Below are 23,889 nucleotides of genomic sequence, written 5' to 3' on the forward strand. Positions count from 1 at the left end.
GTTACCTTGTAACGAAGTTATATGATGCATTTACACACCTCCTATTTTATGCGCCGTAGACAACATTGAAATTTATAACTTAACTACACAGGTATCAAAAATCCGTAAAATCATCCTCTAGTTCCCGATCTCCACGCGCTTCTCCAGAACACTCCTCGCCTCCGACTCTGTCAAAGTCTCAATACCCAACTCTGCAAGCATCTCTCTCGCGCTCTCGTTGTCTTTGAAAAGTCTCTTTTCAACTCCCCAGAGCCCCAGGCCTTTGCCGGTTACGGCCTCTGTAGAAAAACCAGCTTGGTCGTCGGTTTTGGGTGTTTGTGATTCGAGATTGAGAAGGACAAGACCCTCATCCAGCTTTTGCACAATAGATTTTGAGCCTCCTGCTTGGACTGCGGAACCGAGAGCTACGTCCACGACGCTGTGCAGATGGGCTATGTCACTTGCCAGCTGGGCGGCGCCGGAAGTAGAGAATGTGTTTCTCATAAGTACATTGGACCAGATATAAGTTTGGGTTGAGAGAAGAACCTGGCGAACGATTCGACGGAGTGGCGCGACCCCTAACGCACGAGAAAGAAACGAGATTGTGGTAGAAAGAGTACGCATAGCCGGTGCTAGATCCGCAGTTGGAGCTAGGGACCCAGTTGCAGGGCTGGCGGGCGCAGAGATTGTTGCCCAAGTGGACACGCGAGAGTAGGATTTTAGAGCCGACCGCACGCTGGACGTTACGGTTGAGGTAATTATGGACTCCGAACGTAATCTCAGACGACGATATGCCGACGCGGTCTCATCGAACAGAGCTCCTTCCGGATTGTCGTCTGGAGAGCCCCCACCATGGCCATTGTTCACGGCCGGAGAAGTACGTGATGCAACATCGGCGACTGACATAGACCCGGCGACATTCCTCCCGCCATCTCTATTCTGCTTCACGCGCTCTTGAAGTTCAGACCAGAGCTCCACAAAGAAGACTTCGTTGCTCCAGTCCTCCATCTTCTTTTCGAGATATTCCGCGCTCCCGAAGACTCTACACAAGCGCTCAAGCCCAGCAATTCCCTCGACACTTGCTTGTCCGTCTGCGCCCTGCACAGTGCGTCCAATTGTTGAGGTCATCGCAAGATAAGCTTCGAGAGCAGAATGCAGGCGTTCGTGGAATTGGTCGAATAATGTGATCTGGATATCTATCAAAAACCGTAGCTTCTGGCTGAAGGATAACAGTGGTTGATATCGTTCGGTGATTGTTTCCAAAAGGTCGTTCACGCGGATAGCAGCTTTAGTGGGCTTGGTTGCAGATACCTCAACCCCTTCGTAGTCGATGTGGCCGCTGTCTGGTGTATCCACGATTTCTTTGTAACGGGCTAGTGCAAAGTCTTTCTCGACCTGTAGCCACCGGTCGAACCATCCTTCCTTAGACAGCACCTCCCATGTAAGTCCCCTCCAATCTTCTTGCGAGTAAGGGTCGGGCAAGTAGTTCCAGGCTTCACGAATGTCATTATCATAATTCATCAATTCATGAACGAAATGGCTGAGTAGTTGAGGGTGGGTAGAAATATGAGGAAGGTATGTTGATATTTTATGCCTCAGCATTGGTAAAAGTGCGGTGATATAGGCATCGGAGGCATCGAGAAAGTTCCATGCCAGTTGATCTCCCACAACCAGCGACTTCTGGTCAAATATGGGTTGAAGGAATGAAGTGAAGAAACTGCCGAAGCTGTTCAGCAGATCCGTCGTATGCGCAAGGAAGTATTCGGGCTACATATTAATCAGATTTGCAGCACAGGACAATGTCTTGAAACATACTTTGTCAAGTCTGTTTGTTGGCTTATCGCCACTAAAATGGTATTTGAACCGAAGTTCCAAAGGATGCACCATGGCTTCCAATGGAAACAAAACAGGCGGCTGGACACTCTTATGGCTCGCAGAGTCGTGGTTCTCGAGTTCCCTAACGTGATGTCAATTATTAGTGAGCGTATAACAATACCTTCTAGGAGAAACGTACGGGATCTGCAGCTCAAGGAGCAGCTCAACATTGTCAGCCCACTGTTGTCTGAGGCTTTCGGGAAATTCCAGATCTTTGGACGGCCATTTCATCTGCTCTAGAGTTACCCTGAAGCGCGTTGTAAACTCGGTTTTCATGTGTTCTCTGAGTTTGGACGCCAGTCTCCCAACGTAGTCCACTAGATGCGGACTTGCACCTTCGGCAGCTGGCTGGGCCTCGTTTAACGAATCCACGATATTTCGCAGGCGAGAATATGACGCGATTGCCGCTCGAGGCTCAGAATTTATATTCCGTAGTGCTTCCTTACTGTATCTCATCTCAGTGATCATGACCAACGTAGGAGCGTCTTGGTCGCAACGTACCTCAATTCCTCCGCATCCTTCAACAGCGTGACATAGCCTCTCGATAATTCAAGCCTTCGCAATTTCTGAATACTGGCTTCAAAGCGTTCCGCCGCCTCATCGCTGGCATCGGTCCCCGTCAAAGCCCTTAGTCGTCGGTCGATATCGGCTTGCTGGTCATTGAAGGCTTCAGCTCGTTTGCGGATTGTCTCGACATGGTCATTAGAGGTTTGGGTGGCATTGGAGAGAGCCTCCTGTGCTTCAGCTAACTATATAATATTGGTTAGCTGAGGAGTAAATACTATTGACAGGATCATGCATTCGAGGGGTTGTTCATACCTGCTTCCGCTGGAGCTCATGCTGTGCCCGCAACGTAGAAAGTAGCGACTCAAGGCTTTCGAAATCGGCAGAGGTCTGTATCTTGTCGTTGAGATAGTCCTCTACCCTGGTCCGCTCATGCGTTGACAAAGTAGACAGCGGATTTGCCATTTTGCAGCGTTGGTGGGGGAAAGAGAACGATGAGCTGTGAAGCGCAAGGTGTCGCAAATGATCATCGCCGCCAACTCCGCCTCCGAGTCGGAGCTCGACCTTCTCCAGAACAACCAACCACCAACAACCCCTCGTTGTCAGCGTATTTGACAATATGGAATCGAGTATGGGCGCTAATTCGGCGAATTTCAAATCCTTGCAGCCTACATGATCGTACATATTTATAATGTCTAGCCCCGCCAAAAAGCGCAAGAGGGATGTCCACGTCCAACCCACTCGCAGCATAGCATCATTCTTCCAGGGCCAAGCGGCAAAAAAGGCTGAGAAACCGGAGCCAGCCTCTTCCTCGGAAGACACCAAACATAGCCTGTCCGACGAAGCTCTTGCTCGGAAGCTTCAAGCTGAATGGAACAACGAAGAAACCGCCGCAACCCCCGAGACCGTGCCTCCATCCGAACCGACCGCTGAATCTCCGTCTCCAGAGGATAATCGAGAACAAAACAAGGCGAAGGCGAAGGGTGTGCTTTCACTGCAATCTTCTTCTGGTACAGAAGACCCGACATCTCTCTCTGTCCCTTTCGACCAAAGTCCTCTGGTATTCGATTCCTTGAAGTATGCTCGGGAGTTGAAAGCACATTGGTCGATAGAGGGCGGCAACGCTTCGTACGCCCTCCTTACTAGAGCCTTCATTCTCGCAAACGCAACTACAAGCCGCATAAAGATCGTTGATATCTTAGTCAACTTCCTTCGTGTTCTCATTGAAGGAGATCCGTCCAGCGTGCTTCCCGCAGTATGGCTCGCAACAAACTCCATATCGCCGCCTTATCACGAACTCGAGCTCGGTCTTGGCGGGTCCTCCATATCGAAAGCTTTCAAGAAGATATACGGCTTAAACAGCCAGGGCCTCAAGTCTTTGTACGATAAGCTTGGGGATGCCGGTGATGTGGCCTTCGAGGCGAAAAAAAGGCAGAGCTTCACCTTAGTCAAGCCCAGACCATTGAGTATAAAAGGTGTCTATCAATCTCTTACAAAAATTGCCATGAGCAAAGGCAGCGGAAGCCAGGAAAATAAACAACGTATCGTTGAGAAGCTACTGCAAGACACTCGAGGAGCGGAAGAAAGTCGATACATTGTCAGGACCCTCGTTCAGAATCTACGCATTGGCGCCGTGAAGACGACAATGCTCATCGCGCTCGCAAGGGCCTTCTTACTCTCCAAACCCGAAGGTGCAGGCTTCGTTGTTTATTCCCAGGGATATTTAACAGGTCTCAGGAAAGACGAACTCACAGATACATACGGAAACGCAGAGGAGCTGGTCAAAGCTTCCTATGCTAGACACCCAAGCTACAACGACCTTGTTCCCTGTCTGCTTGAAATCGGAGTCACTGAGGAACTTCTCATCCGGTGTGGACTACAGCTCCATGTCCCGCTTATGCCAATGTTAGGTAGTATTACTCGAGACCTCTCGGAGATGTTGACCAAACTTCAAGGGCGAGATTTTACCTGCGAGTTCAAATACGATGGTCAACGTGCCCAAGTGCATTGTGATGAAACAGGCGAAGTCTCGATATTTTCACGACATTTGGAGCAGATGACGGAAAAATATCCTGATCTTGTGTCTCTTGTACCGCAAATACGCGGAGAGGGTGTTTCCAGCTTCATTTTAGAAGGCGAAGTGGTTGCCGTAGATGGCGATGGGGAGCTTCAGGCCTTCCAGGTTCTCACCAATCGAGCGAAGAAGAACGTTGAAGTAGGTGCCATCAAGATAAATGTGTGCCTTTTTGCGTTCGATTTGATGTATTTGAATGGCACACCTCTCCTGGACCGGCCATTGCGTGAGCGAAGGGGGCTGCTACGAAGCCTCTTCGTGGAGATTGCGAACCGATTTACCTGGGTCAAAAGCCTTGATGCCACGTCAGCGGACTCTGAAGCGGTTTTGGAATTTTTCAAGGGAGCGACTGAGAACAAGTGCGAGGGTATAATGGTCAAGGTCTTGGACAATGCACCTGCCACGAATGGTCCAGTACTGTTGCCGACCAATCCCAATGCTTCTGACACGTCCGACATGCCAAACACGCCCGCGGAAGCCAGCAGCATCAAACCATCAAAGCGCGGCCGTCGAAAGGCGTTATTGTCCTCGTATGAGCCGGACAAACGGCTGGAGTCCTGGCTTAAAGTGAAGAAGGATTACAGTGCCTCATCAGAGACATTGGACCTAATTCCCGTGGCTGCGTGGCATGGTAATGGCCGAAAAGCCAAATGGTGGTCCCCTATTCTCCTCGCGGTCCGCAACCCTGAAACCGGAAGTTTAGAAGCCGTGACAAAGTGCATGTCCGGCTTTAGTGATAAATTCTACCAGGCGAACAAGGACAAATATGAAGAGGGGACCCCAAATGTGATATCCCGACCAAGCTATGTTGAGTATAACAGTGAGCCGGACGTGTGGTTTGAACCACAGGAGGTATGGGAAATAGCATTCGCAGATATCACCCTCAGCCCGACCTATCCCGCTGCTATTGGTTTGGTGAGCGATGAACGGGGCCTTAGCCTCCGGTTTCCCCGTTTCTTAAAAGTCCGGGAGGACAAATCCATCGATGAGGCCTCTACGTCAGACTATCTTGCACTACTGTATAGGAAGCAGTCGGATCGTGCAAAGGCTGAGGAGACTGCAAACGCAGATCAAATTGCGGATTTGGATGACCAGAACCCATAACGGCCCTTGGACTAGTCTTTAGATATAGACCATTTTTGGGATATACTCTCATGTCATCCGATCACCTTAACCATATTAATCCCTGCAACAATAATGAACAATATTTTGGATCCTTAACGACATGCATCTCATGGAAATACCCTATACATCTAACTTGAAAAGCTGCGCCGGAGATGACCAAGTTTCCCAACGGCTTTCATTTTTATCTCCCCGAATTTAGACAAACATGTCCCTGAATATGGTAGCCCGCGTGGACCAGACATGGTCCTGAGGATAACCATTGCCGTGAGCAATGATTATGATCGGCCATCAGACGTGTCTTGCCACGAATTCACTGATTCAGAATTTCAGAGTATATCCCCCCCACCTACAATAAGCATGATCTTGTTGACGAGTGAGAGACCACCTTCCTCGGCTCGAGGGCCTTCTTTAATGAAGAAAGTGGCATGAAAATCGGTGTCAAAGTCGATCGTGTTTCAACTTTTCTCTTCGGCCCGATGTCTCGCATAAAGAGAGCGTTTTTTATTCAGGACAGAGTCAACAAACTACTGACGACCGACGCTGAGGCGTTCAAGCTTCGACAATCGATGTCTTTTCAAAGCGAAGCATGTATCACCCAAAAGAGCACGTTTTGAAAGGCCCCAGATACAATAGAGTGCCAAATCTGAATCCTCGACGACTGAGTAGTGCAAACTCAATGTGGAACCCCCAAGACCCTTAGGGAATCACAAGCGGCTGAACCTACGGAGTAAACTGCTTCAGAAGTTCAGATAAATAATGCACCAGTGGGGAAGCCATCCTGCTGGAGCGGAGAAGCAAACGGCTATCTGAGCCGCCTGTGGCCACGAGGACGAACCGCCCGGCTGTAGGGAACCCACAAGACTTGTCCCGGTCGAATCCAGACTGGGTACGTACTCTGAGTAGTCAGACAACTCGGGGTCCTGTCAAAAGTCCGCCGGCGTTATCGGGGGCATTGCAGGATTGAGCATGGTCGAAGCGAAACTGCCAAGAGCGCTACTGACCACTACTGGTTTCGGATTGACAGCCCTAATCAGCATACAACTGGGACCGGACAACTTTCCGGCCCATCCCAAAGGACTGGCTTTTCTATATCTAGCCCTTGGAAGTCCTTGGAAACTTGCCATTCTTCAGTCATCTTCCTTCATTTCGAAGATACTGCTGGTTCAGTGTCGCTTTTTGTTTCTTGTAAACCGTTCGCCGCCATCCCTTTAGTCCGCCCAAGATGGCCATCCTCCGCTCTTTGATTGCTGCAACCGCTCTTCTTGGAGCCGCAGCGAACGCCCAAGTTGTGGGCACACCATTCGGTTTTGGGTCAGGCACCACTGGTGGTGGTGATGCATCTCCTGCCGCCCCGGCAGACACAGCAGAGCTCAAAGAGTGGCTCTCCGATGACCAAGCCCGTGTCATTCTCATTGACAAGGAGTTCAACTTCCTTGGTGATGAGTGCACTGACTGCGAGTGCTGCGTTCCCGACTCCAACACCTGCGGTGAGTCGGGCCAGAATGCCATTGAAGTCGGCATCGGCTGGTGTGATGATTACGAATCCACCACCTGCACGTACGACAATGCCGGCCTGGACGGCCTTGACGTAGGCCCTAACAAGTCCATTGTTGGTGTTGGCGATTCCGGTGTAATCCGTGGTAAGGGTCTGCGCATCCACGGCACGGAGAACGTCATTGTCCAGAACATCCACATCACCGAGCTCAACCCTCAGTACATCTGGGGAGGTGATGGTATCTCCCTCGACGGCTGCGACAAGGTCTGGATCGACCACGTTAAGATCTCTCTGGTCGGTCGTCAGATGATTGTCACTGGATATGAAACTAGTACGTCCCTACCATGCTCTTCACGAAGGGCAGTTTTCATTAACAATGAGCGCAGGTGGAAGCGTCACCATCTCCAACAACGACCTCGACGGTGCCACTGACTGGTCTGCCTCCTGCGACGGACACCACTACTGGACCGTGTAAGCATCTACTAATCCTCCCTTGATTAGTCCTACAGAATCTAATCATCCCAATTTAGCCTCGCCCTCGGCGAAAACGACAAAGTCACCTTCGCCAATAACTACATCCACACAACCTCCGGCCGTGCCCCCAAGGTCGGCGCCCCCAGCTTCTGGCACGTCTTCAACAACTACTGGTCCGACAATACCGGCCATGCCTTCGACGTTGGAGAATCCGGCACAAACGTCTTCATCGAGGGCAACGTCTTCGAAGACGTCAAATCCGCCTACAACGACGAGGGCACCGGCTCTATCTTCGCCGTCGACTCCAGCTCAGAATCTACCTGCTCGTCTACCCTCGGCCGCACCTGCATCGCTAACCAGCTCACTGGCTCCGAATCCACTGCCGTCGCGGACGAGAGCGTCCTGTCTGCCTTCCCAGCTGACGAGGAGGGCGAGATTACCCTCCTCGCTGTGGATGAGGTCGCTTCTTATGTCCAAGCCAACGCCGGTGTCGGTAAGCTCTCGTCTAGCGGTAATGTCACCCCTGGAAGCAGCAGCGTCGCTGCCAGTCCTAGCACCAGCGCACCCGCGTCGACTAGCACGCCCGTCGCGTGGCCGACTCCTACTGCTCGTTCTATCCGCCTTGCTCAGCCTGCGCGTCAGGGCATCGCTGTTAACTCCAACTCTGAGAAGCCAAGCGGCCGCTCGACACACCGCGATCAGAGGAAGCGGTTTCACAACCGTCATTAAGAGGTGCACTGACTGCACAGCGTCTCTTCGGGTTCCGAGGTGAGATAGTGGAGTAGAACTGGAGCTTGCAAGGATCTCAAAGAGGCCTTTCTTACCTTGGTATATATTCTTACCATGACTTTTGTATTCTATCTCTTGCGTTCTTTCGAAATGTATGTAAATTTTTTGGACTTGGCTCCCGTACTAGACTGGCTATATTACACTAATCTTTTACGGAGGCTTTCTTGGTTTCATGTTACATGTCCTGTGGCTAGAGGGGAAAACCAAAGCTGGTGTAAGCCAGTATGGGGCATTGCGGGAAAGATACTATGAGGCTAAGGTAGAATAGTTTTCAATTCGTGTTTGTATTACCCGAATATTCGGGCGTTAGCCCTAGCTAAAGTACCGCGCGCGCGGGGTACCGGTGAGCAGAAATGGTAGGGTAAGAAGTAAATGCTATAGGCATTCGCCAAGCGGATATAAGAAAAGGGTATGTATATGGATATGGATGGACAAAAAGAAGGGTATGGGACAGGGTGTACATTATGAGCACCAGCACTATAGCTTGGCTTGTACAGGGAAACTGAGTGAGATAAAGAAATCGGGGAGATGCCAAGGTGGGAATTAGGTAAATACATTGGGCATAACAAGGTGTACATGTCGGTCATCAAAGGTCGTAACAAGGGTTCCATAGCAGGGGTAATAATGAGCAAAGAAATGAAATACTGGACGCATATTGTTGCAAGCGGGGAGGGAGTTTAAGGCCGTAGCTCGCCACCCAATTGCAAGACGGAACCCCGTCCTTTCTCGCGTACCCTAGGACTACCCATCCCCGGCGGCAAAAGGTTGTCGAGGTTGGACCGTCTTCGAACATCTTTGCTTGCTAGAGGTGTTCGTCCGAGGCCGCCTGGAGTCCGGCCACCCCAAGCAGGCTGAGCGGGGCTCGGAGTGACGTTGACAAAGTCCGCAAAATTGAACTGCTGATTGGGGGTGCCGAAATTGGGAAACACTCCTCCACCTGGAGTCGGAGTCAAGGATGGAAGGGCAGCATGTTGGCTAGGGGGAGTCGAGGGAGGAAATTCCTGCGGTTGGGGCTTGTTTGCAACTCTGGCCGGGGTTGGAGAGTTGGCTAGGTACAAGAGTAGGTCTGCTCCATCCTCGTGGCGTAGGTTGCGGTCGTTCCGTGATAGTGAGGCATGCTTCGGCGGAGGGGTTCGAGGAGGCGAGGAGCCCACAACCGAGCTGACTTGGAAGCTGTGCACAGGAAGATCTGGGTCATTATCATCATCCGACTGCGCATGGTATCCTGGCGAAGAAAGCTCCGGAATGGGAGCGGTTTCCGCGATGTGTGGGAGGTTTTGTCGGCTGCCATGACGGCGGAAGCCAGGGGACGACTCCGGCAATTGGTATGAACTCTTCCACGACACCCGAGAAACCTTTGCGGGACGGTCCGCAACCGAGTCGGATCGGAGGCGTTTTCGGCTGGCAGAGAGCATGGGCTGCATCACCCGCGAGTTGAAGGTTGCGGCATGTCTGTTTCTGGAAGACCGGGGAAGCTCCTTTGAATAGGACGAGGCTCGCAGCGGCGAAGTCAAAGGTGTCTCGCAGTGGCTGTTGGAGACATCGGAAGAGGAATCGGAGGGTTTGTCACTGCTTCCTAGGGAGATGTGCAGTCCCCCGTTGTGGCGAGAAGGAAGACGGCCATTCTGGTACTTGACTTTGGCAAGGCCGAGACGGTCTTGGAGGTTGAGGGACACCTATCATAAGAGAACGAGCAGATGTTAGATTCACTCTCTCATGTATTTGTTGCATTCCATATTCATTTAGGCCTTGCAGCCGTTCAATTGAGGGCTTGACAAACCTGAGCGATGTCAATTTTGCGGATCGTCTTCTCGGGGTTTGACAGGACCATTTCTCGACGGCTTAGGCGATACTGAAACGAGCCTGGAGGTGACCATAGACCGAGATGGGGAAAAAGAGGTTCCTGAGGTTGACCAAGGAGGGCTCAAGGAAGAGAGGCTGAGAAGTGAGGTTTCAGGAAAGGGATGTCGGAATTCAAAGGAGTGGAGAGGAAGAAGTAGGGCGGCTGGCAGGAGGTCGAGGAACTTGAAACCCAATTGGAGCACGCGAGACACACTAAACAGGGTCCTTTCTGGGGAGCAGGTCGAGCATCAAAGGGTTACTCCAAGAAATAATTACGACTGAAGGACGAGAAATTATGTAGGCTAAGACCTCGAGGATAAGGTTCGTCCGAGATGAAATTTTTGTTGTTGTCCGGGGGAACAGTCATTATGCAGCTTGGAACAATCAGCGTGTGGAGCGAAAAAACGCGTGCCATCGCGACGCATTCCCCGGTTCGGTAATATTGAGGAACACCCGGCTTCAGCTCCAGCAACAAGCACCATTTGCCAATTGCCAGCCAGTGCGTATATATCAGCCTCTTGAATACAGATCTGAGATCGCGATCTTGAGCCTCAGCGACCGTCTCTTCTTTCCAGAGCCAAGTTGCAAATGATAATGTAGCTAATATAACTTCAAACCCACTCTGGATTCCGGTATGGAGTCGCCAGCAGCTAGTCAACACCGTTTAGTCGCCCAGCCAAATTCTCCGATCGATGCATTCTCCTATCTCCTCGCTCCGATCCATCCATTTATGGTTATTCCATCCCTTTTAGTGGCAAAAAGGCGTACGACGCGACATTCTAGTGGGAGGTTAGACTATGAATCTGAGCGCAGCTGCATCCCTTCTTTGTTACAGCGGGACTGGTGCTCTCCGCGCCTGTGCTACCACGATTTTCTGACTCCCCTACCCACCAGCGCTCCCACCTCTCGGGAGTCGGGATGGCCTAATTTGTATTCGCGAGTCGCCAGAACCCTAATAATACTAGATGCATCAATTGATGGGGCAAGCGAAATCAAAAAGGACCAGGCGATTAAAGACTAAGGCCCACTCAACGACAGGAACGGAGCAACGAAGCAGGAACAGGAACGAAATGGGAGGAGAATGACGTGGTCAGCGCCTGGCTTATGATGCAATCGGAGTACGGTAGAATCCCGTATCAACTCCAGCACCAAAAAAAAAAGAAGAATGATGAAAAAGAGAAGAATGAGGACGTATACGTACTCGTACGCCGTTGTTCAATCGGCATGAGGCCGATATCAGCCCGACAACGGGAGCACTGCATTAATTCTTGTACCGCCGGCCAGCAATCGGTCGGCGGCGACAAATATAGCAGGCGATCGCTGGGATGTGAAACTAGACAAGTGCTATCCAGTCCACAGACCCACCATTGAGCAGAGCTCTGGCCATGATGTACCAGCATTATTTGTCGTGGTCGATGGCTGTGAACTTGCTGACCAGAATTTCTGAAATCCTGATTATCCTGCTGTTCCCCTTTTGCGACTCTCCATCCTCCACCAGACAACTCCCGATTTGCGCTGTATACAATTTCAAACGACAGACAAGGTAGGTGGTTTCTGAAGTCTCGCCTTGATCATCCTGCGACGCACCTTCGAAAAGCTCAAGCACTCTTCTTTGCTCGGGTGCGAATGAAATCCTGCATGCTCTGCTCTCCCCACTCCGATCGCTGGCCAGTTGCTATCTTTGCCTTGGCCAAGTGCGTACAGCTGTCCAGCCTCTGCCTTGTTTTCACTTTTTTTTTTTTCTTGCATTTATTGCATGTCTTTTCTCGTTTCTTATCAGTTGCTAATAATAATAATGGGCTCTAGCTGGACAGCATTTATTTCCCTCGTTCCTGAAGTTCCAGTAGGTGTGGGGTGTCGTCAACATCCACCGCAAACGGTCGCCAGTCCTCCCTCTTCCCTCCGCCTGCCCTCCAGATCTACAGAGCATCCCGACAAGAAATAGGAGATCTGATACTCCGCACAGCTCGATCAATTTTTGTCGCTCGTTTCTAGCAGCTGAATTGATTTCATACACAACGACACTCACTTTGCTACTGTGATTTTGCGTGAGTTGAGGGAGACTGGGAGAATCTGAGGCCAAGGGTCGCGCCTTCCCTTTCCGTCGAACCCTACAAGCTTATCGCAACCGCTGCTCCCAACACATCCTCCAACCACCTTCTGCTGTCGTTCTTCACGCCTTGCAATAGGTAGCCTGCGAACTGCATCCGCAATTATGCCCCTGTTCAAAAATCTACGCAGTCGCTCCAGATCCAGCTTCCGAAGTACATCGCGGTCAACAGAAAAGTCCAATGGAGCCCAGTCCAATGGCGACGTGACCTCTGGAAAGTCCTCCTCAACTATTGATTCGGTATCCTACAGCTCGGTCACTCCACCATCTTCTATCAAACCCGCCGCCTCTGCCCAGAATCTGTCATTGAATGGCTCCAATGGCACCTCCAACGGCACGAACCCTCCGCTTGCTGTACCTCAGCAGCGCCCACCTCCTGTGACGACCCCGTCCCAACGCAATAGCTACTTTGTATGTGCTCCTCCTCATATCTCATACCTAATCTTATTGTTATTCCATAGGGTGGTAGCTCAGCATCGATCAACGGTGCCGCCCGGTCACCGGCCCCATCCTCCCCCTACGCTCCTAGAATCATTTCTATTACCGAAAATGCCTGGGTAAGTTCTTGAAGTTTATAATCTGCACAGATTCCGCCCGGCTAACTAAGCGACAGGTTCACCAAAAGGTCCTTTTAATATATGGCCAAGTTGGAGACCCAAGACAGCACCCGCTGGACGGAAGCATAACCGTTAATCATCACCAAGATAACTTTCCCCCAGTTTCCTGGCCTGTCAATTCATCTCATTTCAAGGCCCTTGTGCATCTCGTTCCTGGCCCGAATCGCCTACGCCTCGACTTCGTCTCTACCAAGTCATCGTCTGGCAACTTACACCATGCCACTCATACCTCTTGGATTAATATAAATTACCTCCCGTTATCTAATTCGCCGCCTCTGCATCTGGTTATGCTTCTGGGGAAAGATTCCGATGGCACATATGACACGGCACCGGAGAAGACGAACCGTGAGGGCGACAACTTGGAAACTGCGATTCGAAAATACCGAATGGCTGCGTACCTTTGGCAAGCATTCACTGGAGAACAAATGTTCCGTAATAAATTGGGGCGTCGATGCTTTCGTTTCGAGGAAGAATGGCAGACCGGCAGTCTCAGTCAACGTGATGCGGCAAATGGTCAAATGCGAAACGAGGCAAAGATTCATATCGTTCGTACCGACAAAACGGTCGCGGAGCTTCGGGACCTACAACTTGCCCAACAGTATGGTCCAGCCACTAGGAAGGATGAACTATTCCGTATCGCACAAGAGGCTGTGAAGAGCCATTTCGACCTAAGATCGGGACAAAAACAGTATGTCTCTGTCTTGCTCCTCGATTCTCATTGGGACACAGAGTCACAAACTGTAACCGGCCATGCGGCCTTGGGTTCCAGCAGTGGAGACTTGAAGATGGCAATGTTTGGGTCCCACTGCCTTCAAAGTTATCCGTCGAGTCTAGAAGAGGTAATAGATGCTTTCTCCGACTGTACCCGGACGAATACAAACTATGTCGCCAACGATTGTGGCGAGGCTGGCTCTAGCTGGGAATCCGCTAACATAGGCATCGGGGCTCATCTCCACGAAGTCGGCCATCTTTTTGGCTGTCCGCATCAGGAGTCGGGGATTATGCTCAGAGACTACGTTCGCCTCAACCGCTCCTTCGTGACCCGGGAACCCTTCTCCACGCGGACAAAGACACAAGGTCTGCATCCGTGCCTGCCCCAGGATGAATGCTCCTGGCATCGATTGGACGCTTTGCGTTTCCGGTTTCACCCGTGCTTCCGGCTTCCTAATGATGCCCCTATGAGCCTGGACGACAGCGTTCAGGTCTGGCCAGTTGAGAATGGCAAGATCTTGCTGACCGCTACCACTGGAGTTGCGTTCATTGAGCTGTACTCGGAGGGGGACGAGGTGTGCCGCAATTTCATTGAGTACATCAACACCGAATCGACTAGTAACGGGCTCCCAAAACAAGTCACCGTGACTGAGAGCGAGCTGCGGCAACGAGTTTTCGGCACCGACAAGGAGAAGAAGAAGCAAATTAAAATGACAATATTTTCTGGTACGACCGGATCGTTCACCATCGATTCAGTGAGCAGTTTGAAGTCTAAGAACTCCCAAGTGAAGCTGCCGAAGGGCGTTGGCCACCGAGGCTGCAAGCTTGGATTATCACAGCTGCCCGAAAGTCAACCGGAACAGCTCCTCCTGGACTGTGCTTTCCAGTATACCAAGCTGTTGACATCTATCAGAATTTATCACGATGGCAGAGTGCATGGACTTGAATTCATGTATGAGGATGCAACAAGTCAGTTGTTCGGGAAACAGGAAGGGAAATCTGACGATTTTGTGCTGGGTAAGTTTTAAACCAATCACTAACCTGATGTTTCTGCGAATAGAGTCTAATCGTACGAATGCAGACACACGTCGTGGAGAAATACTTCTAGGCTTCTATGTCCGAGCTGGACACTGGATCGATGCTATCGAGGTTTTGACTAGCTTAGGTCGAAAATCTGGCGTTTTCGGTAACGCCACCGGGGGCTCAGGGTATGTAATTCTTCTCGACTCTGAAGTCACAATCTTCCTGACCAGTTTACTTAGATATAACCTGATACCTCCCCTGGGCTATAAAATCGCGGGCCTTTCGGGAAGCTGCGGAGATTGGGTCGATGGCTTCTCCCTCATAATCATGCACTGACCATATCTCGCACCACCGAAACCCCTAAGGCCATAATCGACTCTCATCCGCACCTATCAGACACATCGGCCGTTTGAGTATTTTCCATTTTGGAATGTGCCACGTCTCCGAAAATTTTGAGGTCACCTCCACAACAGAACCAACCCCGACCATTAGGTTTCCCTAACCTCGACGTTTTTTTCAGCCATATATAACCATCTGGATGGCACGCCAACATCTGTGTTGGCCTTTTTTGCCTTTATCCTTTGTCAACATTCAATATACCTCTTGCAAACCTACCTTTGCGTAAGTTTGGTGGCGGACTTTGCTTGAGCTGTGTTTTACCGAGCGATTTACGGTACGGGTGGCATACGTTTGTGGTGCTCAACAAGCTCATACATAGAATATACATGTGCTGATGTGTACATTGTTTGCATTGTCCACTTGTGAGCGGCGTTTGGGATTTCTCTTTCTTTTGTGGATTTTCTACCTGGTTCGAACCGCCGGGGGTTAGCGGTTGCAAGGGTCATGTATACCATGGGATGAGCAGGACTTAGATCATGGATGGTTCACCGTGTTGGTTATATCATAATCGATAGTAGGCCGAGTGGTCATGAATAATACCACATACATTACATCTGCCCACATGATCAATCTTCTTTGCAGAACCAACTCCTGTAAACTAAACCAGGCTCCGGGGTTAATAACACTCAACGTCCCAATAGAACAAGATTGTCCATCTATAGTTAAAACTCATGCTCTGCGACGAAGTTCCCTTCAGTCTACGCGAAAAGGCCCGGCAATGGCTTTCCATCTACTTACTACGCTCGTCAACAAAGGTTGGTCACAGAATATGACAATCAATTTAATTGAATAGATGTACAGTAACAGCCGTTGATAACAACCAGCAAGAAACTTGAGCATTGATAGGAGCAGTATGTGTATCACATTTGCGTCCATAGATATGAGATGGAAAACATTGCTTTCGATGCGATTGCATCGAAGTTAAAAAGCGATTCAATTCAACGCAGCGTATTCCGGCTTTCCAGCCCTAGAATGAGTGGCCAGTGTAAGTTGGCAACCACACTAGAACCCCAGGAGACGAATGAAGGTCAGGGTCAATGCAAGAACTAGAGTGCTCATTCCTCCCTCAGTGTATCCAGCGTTGACAATCGGTGTAGTAGTAGAGCTCGGAGTCGCAGAAGTCGCAGTTGGTGCTTCACTCTCGTCGGCAGAGCTAGGCAGGCTAGTCTGGAGCGCGGTTGTATGCCCTTCTGGGGGGCTGGTGGGGGCTTCAGTCGAAGTAGGCTTGACAGACGGAGGAGCACTGTCAGTTCCCGAAGAGGCTGGAGGCTGGTCAAATGTGGGAGCAGGCGATGGTGCAGGGGTGTCCGTCACAAGAGTCGTCTCCGGAAGTGAGATGATGGGCGAGTCTCCGGGTGCCTCAGAGGCCCCAGGTCCACAAACAGTTTTAGTGACAGTGACAGTAGCTGGCTCTTTCAAGCATCAAGAACGACGTTAGAAATATTTCAATAAGTTGTTTGTAGTAACAGCAGAAGCTCACCGGCGCGGGCAAAATAACCATGGTCATCCATCGCACGGGCCTTGTCGACATCGTAATAGTCTTTGATATTTATGAAAAGAAGAAACTTGTCGAGTGAAAGAAATAGACATGAAACATACTCAAGTGTCCCTCCGAGTCATCCTCATCCAGGACAGCGTCAAAGTGTGCAAATTTTACTATACGGCACTTAGGTCAGTACATTTCTTAGTAGCATCGACTTTATAGTACGAGGAACCCACCATTTGCATAGCTAGTGATGACCAGCAAGCAGACAAGAAGCAAGACGGAAAGCTTGTACGCCATCTTGGAGGAGTTTAAGACAACAGAAATGGTTCGTGAAGCGAATGTGGGAAAGCAACGAACGAGGATCTTAGATGAGAAAGCAGATGCCGGACAGCGAAAACGAGCTGTGTAATGAGAAAGGCACAGAAAAACGTATTGAGCGTTGGAGGGGAAACAGAAAAGAAGCGAATGAAGCAGATACGGAGAAAAAGAGGAGGGGAGAGGGTGGGAGAGGGAATTGCGGTGTTACTCCCACGGCTTCCATTCCAGGAAGGTACGACAAAATGAACTTCACAGGGAAGGCACGATCCCGTCCTGGCCCATTCTCTTCTCCAGGACCCTCTTCTTCCCAGCCCTTCTTATCATTCCTAGCTAGACTGGGTTATACTAAAGACATGGGGGCAATTATTTGCATTCTACTAATGATTGTATGTACAAGGTGAGCAACGCACGACTCAGGGCAGTCCTTTCTTCTCTCACTTCCTTCTAGATCAAGCTAAGAAACGGTGGAAAGGACAGGGACACAGGTGAAGGAAATCTGAATAATAAGGCCTATATCATCAACAACAAACCTGAAGCCTGTCATAATCACTACTGGCAGTGTACCAAAGGCCGCGAATGCACCCTGCACCGACTAGGTGATACAGCTATAGTAGCAGAACGTCATGCCACTTTATTTAAGCTTAGCTGTCAATATAATAGCCCGAGCTACTAGAGCAGGGTCCCTCGTGTCTGCAAGCTCCAATCGTCAAGAGCACTACATCAATGCCCCTCCTGCTTTCACACCGCAGCCCTGTCGATCCGGCGCCGGGCCGAGACCCTCTCCATAGCATCATGGGCATGAAGGAAGATCAGTGTAGCACCGCAGCGAGGATTGATATTTGAAGCCGTTAGACTCAAAGAATCTTAGCTGAGGGGTCTATTTACGATTGTTCCTGAGCTGCCGTGGCAAATGTCACGGTAAAGACATTGACGTTGGTGTTGCACGTAGTACAACAAAGGCATTGACCGTATCAGTCTACTTACTGGTCTATACTTACTTTTGCATTATGAGTATTGTACTACAGGGAGATGAACTGCATCTAGGCCAACCATTTTCTAATAGCGCCATCACTCGTGAACGTCCAGCAAGACCGTGTTATTCTCCAAGCTGTATACCAAACTCAAGCCGGAGTACACCATAGGTATAAGAAACAGTAAACAAACGTAAAATACGCGAATCGCCCAATTTGCAAATCCAAAAATACCGTAACCAATTTCTGACATCCCCCAACCCCCACTCCGACGCCGACCTGACTCGCAGCAAACTCCGCACGACGATCGATTAAGCCCAAGATCAACTTTTTTTGGTTTGGCAGCTTTTCCATGGAAAACGGTGCAGTTATGACACGGGCGGTGCGAATTTTTTTTTGGCTCTGATACCGGCCCTGCCAAGCTTGAAAGTATGATGTCATAGTCATCGCCTCTCGGCTCTCGGGCTCTTTTGCTGGAGATCTGCTTCGATCGCTTTTCGGCGCGAAATCGTCCGTTTGCCCTAGATTTTGAATTTGAGGATCTAGAATCTAGAGATCGGCACAGACTGGGGGCAAACGAAGGGGGAGGGGAAATATTCTTAATTTTTCTTACCATCCTGGGTAAGCTATCTAAGGTGTACCTGGAGCTCGGGATTATGTTCCTGGTTCTTGCGACGTCTAGCCATGGAAGGGCTGGGGCTGGCACTGCGTGGGAGTTTTATCAAGGTTAAAGGTATGGCCTCCATGTGCCTGGCGTGTTCCAGAGTCTTAATTACTTATTTTAAACAAATTTCATCATTCGGTTTTAATTTATTTATGGTGAGCTTCATATTGTGATAAGGCTATCCATGAGCTAGGTTAACGTATTCTAAACCTATATACTAAAAGCCCTTTCTCGACTCTGCTTCTTCCAAGGCTCAAGTCGTATTTGTTTTGCACCTGGTTTGGCAGACCTACACGATTCTCTTCACCGACATGCCCTTTCCAAGGGTCCTTTGCCTATGTTTTGTTTCCATACATTTGACGAGCTCTCCCATAAGTTTGTTTTTCTCATGCAAAAAAAAAGCCATCACAATCGCACAGGAAATCAAAAATCGATAGTAGCCGGGCAATCACATCGTAAAACAAGACAGTAAAACGTAAAAATATTTTGGAACATGAGGGTATCATTTCGTGTGCATGGATCGTCCCTCAACCAAAAGCCACTGGATTGCGGCCCGAAAAAAAAAGAAAAAGAAACGAAACGAAACGAAAAAAGAAAAAGAAACACAGGTCGTCATCAACTGGCAATGTCGGCCGCCGTATCCACGGGCTTGCAGAAGAAAGTCACCAGAGAGAGATGGTGACGGTATCATCGATTAGTATGAGACAAAAGTATGACCAAAAGCATAATGCCATCCATATAGAAAAAAAGAAAGAACAGGGGTATCATTGCTCGGGAACTCGTTTATTATCCCCGTATTCAACGCCCCCTAAATGACCGCATTATAAAGAGATGTAGAAAAAAGACAGGTCCCGAACTCCGCAAGCAAAAAAAAAAAAGACGAGCGAGAAAAATCTCGAAAAGGCCGTTTAACATCAAATCCGCGCCTCTTGAAGCGCACCAGGCGCACGCAAATGAGGCTAAAAAAAGGTATCTTTCGCTCCAAATGTGAACCAGAAGTATGACTTAAGAGGAAAAACACAAGCAGTTGCGTCGGTCAGAAGACCGTTAGTATCTCAGCTTAACTTCGACTGGGGAGGGCGTATCCGCAGCATCGAATGTCGATGCCTCCGAAATCTCAGCCACCATGTCTTGCCCGTCAGGAAGTTCGCGGACCACATCATCGTCGACCATGATTCTGAGTCCGTTCTCTTTGACGAGAAGCACACGCATGATACGCTGGGGGTCTATCCGTTGCTTCACTGAGATCTTTTCCATCAGGTCACGGACTGTGCGCTCGGTAAGATAGACAGCTCGATAATAAACGTCCTGGGGCTGATCATTCTTCGGGAATCGAACATAGAAGCACGCAACTAGACATCTACAGTTAGTTCAATGAACTCGGCGATACTTCTAGTGTAAGACTTACTCGGCCTAGGTTGCCGTTCTGCTGGCGGTCTATAAGTGGGATCGATATCCACAGCTTCAATATAACCCGTGGGTGTGCCGCCATTTCCAGAAGATAGCCTTTGGACTTTAACGGGGTGCTTTAGAAATCCTTTGTTGTCGGGGGTTTCAGATGATTGCCGCGAGAACTGGGATTCACTGAATAAACTCGCCTGCATGGAGTTGGGAGGGTTCAAGGGTGAGTTGATCGACATATGACTGGTGGTTGGTGAAACGTCTTGTAAGGCGTTCTTGTCAAGGCTGAACTGGCGGCCACCGGGGAATTCCTTCTTAGCGAATTCGCGGTTTTCCGGGAGCTGTACAGGATACAAGTCCGGGTCATCCTGTTCGTCGCCTCGAAGGCCGAGGGCGCTAACAGGCCTGGTCGAAGAGAACATATCCTGCAGTAATGCAAGCTTTTCATGCAAGTCATCGGCAACGCTCGTTTTACCGTTGCCATCCTGCGAACTGATGGAAAGCGTGCGCTTGTGCTTGAACATCTTCGTGGGACGCTGGTCTGAACCCTTGAAAGAGACTACGTTGCTGCCACGCTTTCGTTTACCGAAAGTTCCTGCGCCCATCTCATTTTGTTGGATCTGCTGGCGTAGTTTTTCGATGGTCTTCTTGACGTGTGCAACATCGTTGGACAGCTTCCGTTCGGCTCCATGGTCACGGAAAAGCTTCACTTTGCAATAGCACACTTCCGACTCTCTAGTAGAATCTCGGGTAGAATCCCCATCAACCAATTCTGTCTTCGCACATAATCGAACAGGGATACCCTTGACGCCCTTGGAATGACTGAAATCGGTCGACAAAAAGTTAAATCGAACAGAGATGGCGGAGTCCGATGCTTTTGAGGTTTGATTCGCGGTCCATGTAACGCAGAACCCGTCGAACGATGAACTCTCAAGCTGAATCTGCCTATTCTTTTGGTCGTCAAGGTTTCCTTGGGCTGGTTCCACAAACTCAACGGCCTGCAACTTTCCTCCCCTGTGGTGAGCTTCGCTTGTCCCACGTCCCTCCTTCCAGAGCTGCCAGCAAGCCGAGGGTTTCGCTCTTTGTTCGTCATCTTGGAACGAAACGCGGACAAATGTTCTATATCTGGCTGGCTGGGAGTTTGATTGTGGCGGTGCGGTATCGATAACGGACAGGGTGTAAGCTTGACCTTTGTTGAGGTACGTGACGGGAATCTCATTCTGATGGTTAATCATCGCTGTTGGTGCTCGAAGTGTAACATTGTACCGGAAACTAGCAGATTCACGCCATGTTAGTTGAGGGAATGATATGGGCGAAATATCTAAGCCGTACTTTTCACCCGGAGGTTGCAGCTCCTGTTGTTCGGGACCACGCATCGCTTGGGTCATATGTGAGCGTGAGATCCCCTGCATATCCACGTCATTTATAGACACTTCGTCCAGGCCTTCATCTACCGCCTCAAAACCCATATCGCCCATATCGCCCATATCACCGGGGACAAATTCATTAGGTGCGAACGATACCTGCGACGCGAAATGTTGCGGGTTCTGATACTGGGGGGAGATAAATTGCTGGCTGAACGGATCAAGGGGTATTCCTGCACTGTTGGTCGGAATATGGCCCTGCTGGGAGAGCGAAAGAGGAGTGATCATGCTCAATCCCATTCCAGGCGTATGGAGGTCACCGGCCGGACTGTGGTACCCAGCACTGAGGTTTCCGGAATTTGGTGTATAATAGCCATGGTGCTGGTTGAGAGGGTCGATGAATTGGACGGAGTTCGAATCGACCATAGGAGCCATGAAGTGTGCATCTTGTGGGTGAGGGGCCTGAAACGAGGGATCAATTTTCATGTCCGTTTCCATGGAAAATCTAGTATTAAATCCGGTCAGCTTCAAAAGATAATCTCGAAGATCCAGGCATGGCGGATCAAAGGTCCTTCCACAGCTGGAGGAGAAACAAGGCAAAACTACAGAATGGATTCGGTAAGACGTACTTCGAGGAGGGTACATGATGGCCCGTAGGAAACTGAGGATTTCCACCCAGCGCCGTGGCAGCGTTCATACTGGACGACGGAGAGACGACATCAGAGAAATTTTTCTGAAACCGCTGGATCAACTCCTCGTTGGGCTTCTGCGAGTTGCGCCTACACAAAGAAAGACATCTAAGTCAGCCAGGGGACGGCCACCGAATTCAGTGAACAGCACAGAAACGTACCTGTTACGGAACATGATGGCCTGGCTGTGGCGTGTTTACGCGCCTATCAGTGGGCGGAGAAGCACCAATATTGGTGTCAAGACGATGCGAGGAGATCGGACAAGTGAAGACAGCACCCAAAATACAAGAGGCGCAGTGCGTAACCGACCGGGCGCCAGAGAAAAAACAGGAGTTTGGGAGTTTTCCCGTTCTATCCCCGCGCCCTTGCTGTCGTCTCGAGACGCCGGAGGGGCGGTGATTGGTATGGTTAGATGGTAGTGGTAGAAGAGGCACCGGTAGTCATGGTATGACCGCAATGGCGACAGGAAGAGAAAGGTCGTAGTCGCGACAGTGTAAATTATAAAAGCGCCAAAGGCGGGGAAAGTAGGAGAAAGCGAAAGATTGTGGTCGGATAAGGCGCAGGGGTGACAAGGGTTGGTGAGTGAAGGTCAGTGATAGCGTGGAAAAGAGATCGACTGCGCTGGAGAGAAAGGCGAAAATGGACAACCCCAGGAGGCGAGCAGAAGTGAAAGTATAAATGAGAATTATTGTCGTCAGAGGGTGGAGGGGATGGTGGAGGAAGGAGGAAAGGCTGTGGTGAATGCTCGGTCGAGGTCGTTCAGAGTTAGCAACTCGGGGACGCAGAGGTGCAGGGCCGATGAATAATAATATTCAGGTGAGATGGAGGTTCGAGGGTCGAAAATCGAAAGGGGCAACACCTCCTATCGAGAGTCGCGAGCGTGACTGAAATACCGACCGCAAAAAGCGAATTGAATTTGGTCGAGTGTTTCTAGAATCAGCGTGTTGGATCGACTGTTGAGGCAGGGCAGCTCCTTTTGTCCAGCAGCAGTCTGTTCTTAAAATATGAACATTATTTTATTTCGCTCGCTGCTGGCTGGAACGGAACCAGACGGGGCCATTAGACCTCAGGCAATCGATGGAAACTGACTCCGGAACTGACTCAACTGAAGGCCAGCGACTGCTCTGAGCGTCCGTGGGTGGAGCCGGCCCAGCATTGCTATCAATACGCGCCAGGTACCGTATTTAATGGTAATTTAGACCCAATGATACCGGAGTACACCACCCTACAATTAGTAGAACTACGAGTACGGATAGTACTTACTCTATTCTTCTACCTATGCTGTACAACTTCTCGAACTCATAAGTTAATGAACAAAAAAGGTGACAAAATTATAAATTGTAATCGTTAGTTCAGCACTTTTCGATAACTATAAGCTGAACGAAATGCGGGGTACGTTGCGTAATACTCTCAGACAGCTATTCCTTCCACAACATAATAAGCTCTACTAAATGCATCGATCATCAAAACATCTTTCTTTGTCAATGAAGCCCTTAGTGCAGTCCAATGCTTCCGCTTAGACCGAGTGGCGGGAACAGCTGTCACAATTATGTCGGGCTGTTGTCATGATTCTATGGCGGTGGAAGGCGCTGACACCAAATTTGTTGGCGTTTCCTAGGTTCAGCCACAATCCCGTACTCCAACCCAATTGCGTCGTACAGTCGGTTAGGGTAAATGGGCGTGCATGTGGGCTGAATTTATAGTGGCTTCAGATGTGACTTCAGATGGGGGCGAATTGGGGATGCGTCGAAACGTTTGAGGGTCATTGAATGAGCGATACTTTATTGATTTTGAATTCCATGCCTGGTAGTGATAAGTAAGTGCAGGATGGATGTAATCATTGGGGTCGATATTAATTAGGCGTTTCAGCGAGCGACACGAACAGTCTGTTTATCCAGAAGTAAGCTTGGGGTTTGTACACGGAAATATTAACCACTTTGATAATGTACCTAGGCGTAAACACAAACGTCACACAGCAG

At 49.8% G+C, this 23,889-nt stretch overlaps 7 protein-coding genes across 7 annotated transcripts; 3 read left to right on the forward strand and 4 right to left on the reverse strand.

Annotated features, from left to right (window-relative positions):
• Positions 1 to 117: 117 nt before the first annotated feature.
• APUU_30983A (RINT-1 family protein) lies at positions 118 to 2,823 on the reverse strand (the record flags this gene model as incomplete). Its single annotated transcript, XM_041702136.1, has 5 exons — positions 118 to 1,746; positions 1,795 to 1,936; positions 1,994 to 2,299; positions 2,356 to 2,603; positions 2,674 to 2,823. The coding sequence occupies 5 exons, from the start codon at positions 2,821 to 2,823 to the stop codon at positions 118 to 120; spliced, it is 2,475 nt and encodes an 824-aa protein (XP_041554952.1).
• Positions 2,824 to 3,049: 226 nt separating this feature from the next.
• On the forward strand, positions 3,050 to 5,536 carry APUU_30984S (putative DNA ligase I; the record flags this gene model as incomplete). Its single annotated transcript, XM_041702137.1, has 1 exon — positions 3,050 to 5,536. The coding sequence occupies one exon, from the start codon at positions 3,050 to 3,052 to the stop codon at positions 5,534 to 5,536; it is 2,487 nt and encodes an 828-aa protein (XP_041554953.1).
• A 1,243-nt stretch (positions 5,537 to 6,779) lies between these two features.
• Positions 6,780 to 8,255, forward strand: APUU_30985S (polysaccharide lyase family 1 protein; the record flags this gene model as incomplete). The annotated part of the gene is made up of 3 exons (XM_041702138.1): positions 6,780 to 7,383; positions 7,439 to 7,523; positions 7,583 to 8,255. 3 exons carry the CDS (start codon positions 6,780 to 6,782, stop codon positions 8,253 to 8,255), a joined length of 1,362 nt encoding a protein of 453 aa, XP_041554954.1.
• Positions 8,256 to 8,992: 737 nt separating this feature from the next.
• On the reverse strand, positions 8,993 to 10,146 carry APUU_30986A (uncharacterized protein; the record flags this gene model as incomplete). Its single annotated transcript, XM_041702139.1, has 2 exons — positions 8,993 to 9,991; positions 10,096 to 10,146. The coding sequence occupies 2 exons, from the start codon at positions 10,144 to 10,146 to the stop codon at positions 8,993 to 8,995; spliced, it is 1,050 nt and encodes a 349-aa protein (XP_041554955.1).
• A 2,226-nt stretch (positions 10,147 to 12,372) lies between these two features.
• Positions 12,373 to 14,954, forward strand: APUU_30987S (zinc metalloproteinase family protein; the record flags this gene model as incomplete). Its single annotated transcript, XM_041702141.1, has 6 exons — positions 12,373 to 12,678; positions 12,729 to 12,824; positions 12,881 to 14,321; positions 14,382 to 14,612; positions 14,677 to 14,803; positions 14,858 to 14,954. 6 exons carry the CDS (start codon positions 12,373 to 12,375, stop codon positions 14,952 to 14,954), a joined length of 2,298 nt encoding a protein of 765 aa, XP_041554956.1.
• Positions 14,955 to 16,019: 1,065 nt separating this feature from the next.
• On the reverse strand, positions 16,020 to 16,800 carry APUU_30988A (uncharacterized protein; the record flags this gene model as incomplete). Its single annotated transcript, XM_041702142.1, has 4 exons — positions 16,020 to 16,429; positions 16,498 to 16,557; positions 16,617 to 16,673; positions 16,737 to 16,800. 4 exons carry the CDS (start codon positions 16,798 to 16,800, stop codon positions 16,020 to 16,022), a joined length of 591 nt encoding a protein of 196 aa, XP_041554957.1.
• A 2,703-nt stretch (positions 16,801 to 19,503) lies between these two features.
• On the reverse strand, positions 19,504 to 22,085 carry APUU_30989A (grainyhead-like protein; the record flags this gene model as incomplete). Its single annotated transcript, XM_041702143.1, has 5 exons — positions 19,504 to 19,808; positions 19,865 to 21,129; positions 21,190 to 21,726; positions 21,851 to 22,000; positions 22,072 to 22,085. 5 exons carry the CDS (start codon positions 22,083 to 22,085, stop codon positions 19,504 to 19,506), a joined length of 2,271 nt encoding a protein of 756 aa, XP_041554958.1.
• Positions 22,086 to 23,889: the final 1,804 nt, after the last annotated feature.

This window comes from Aspergillus puulaauensis, chromosome 3, assembly GCF_016861865.1.
Source record: "Aspergillus puulaauensis MK2 DNA, chromosome 3, nearly complete sequence".
NCBI classification, from domain to species: Eukaryota; Fungi; Ascomycota; class Eurotiomycetes; order Eurotiales; family Aspergillaceae; genus Aspergillus; species Aspergillus puulaauensis.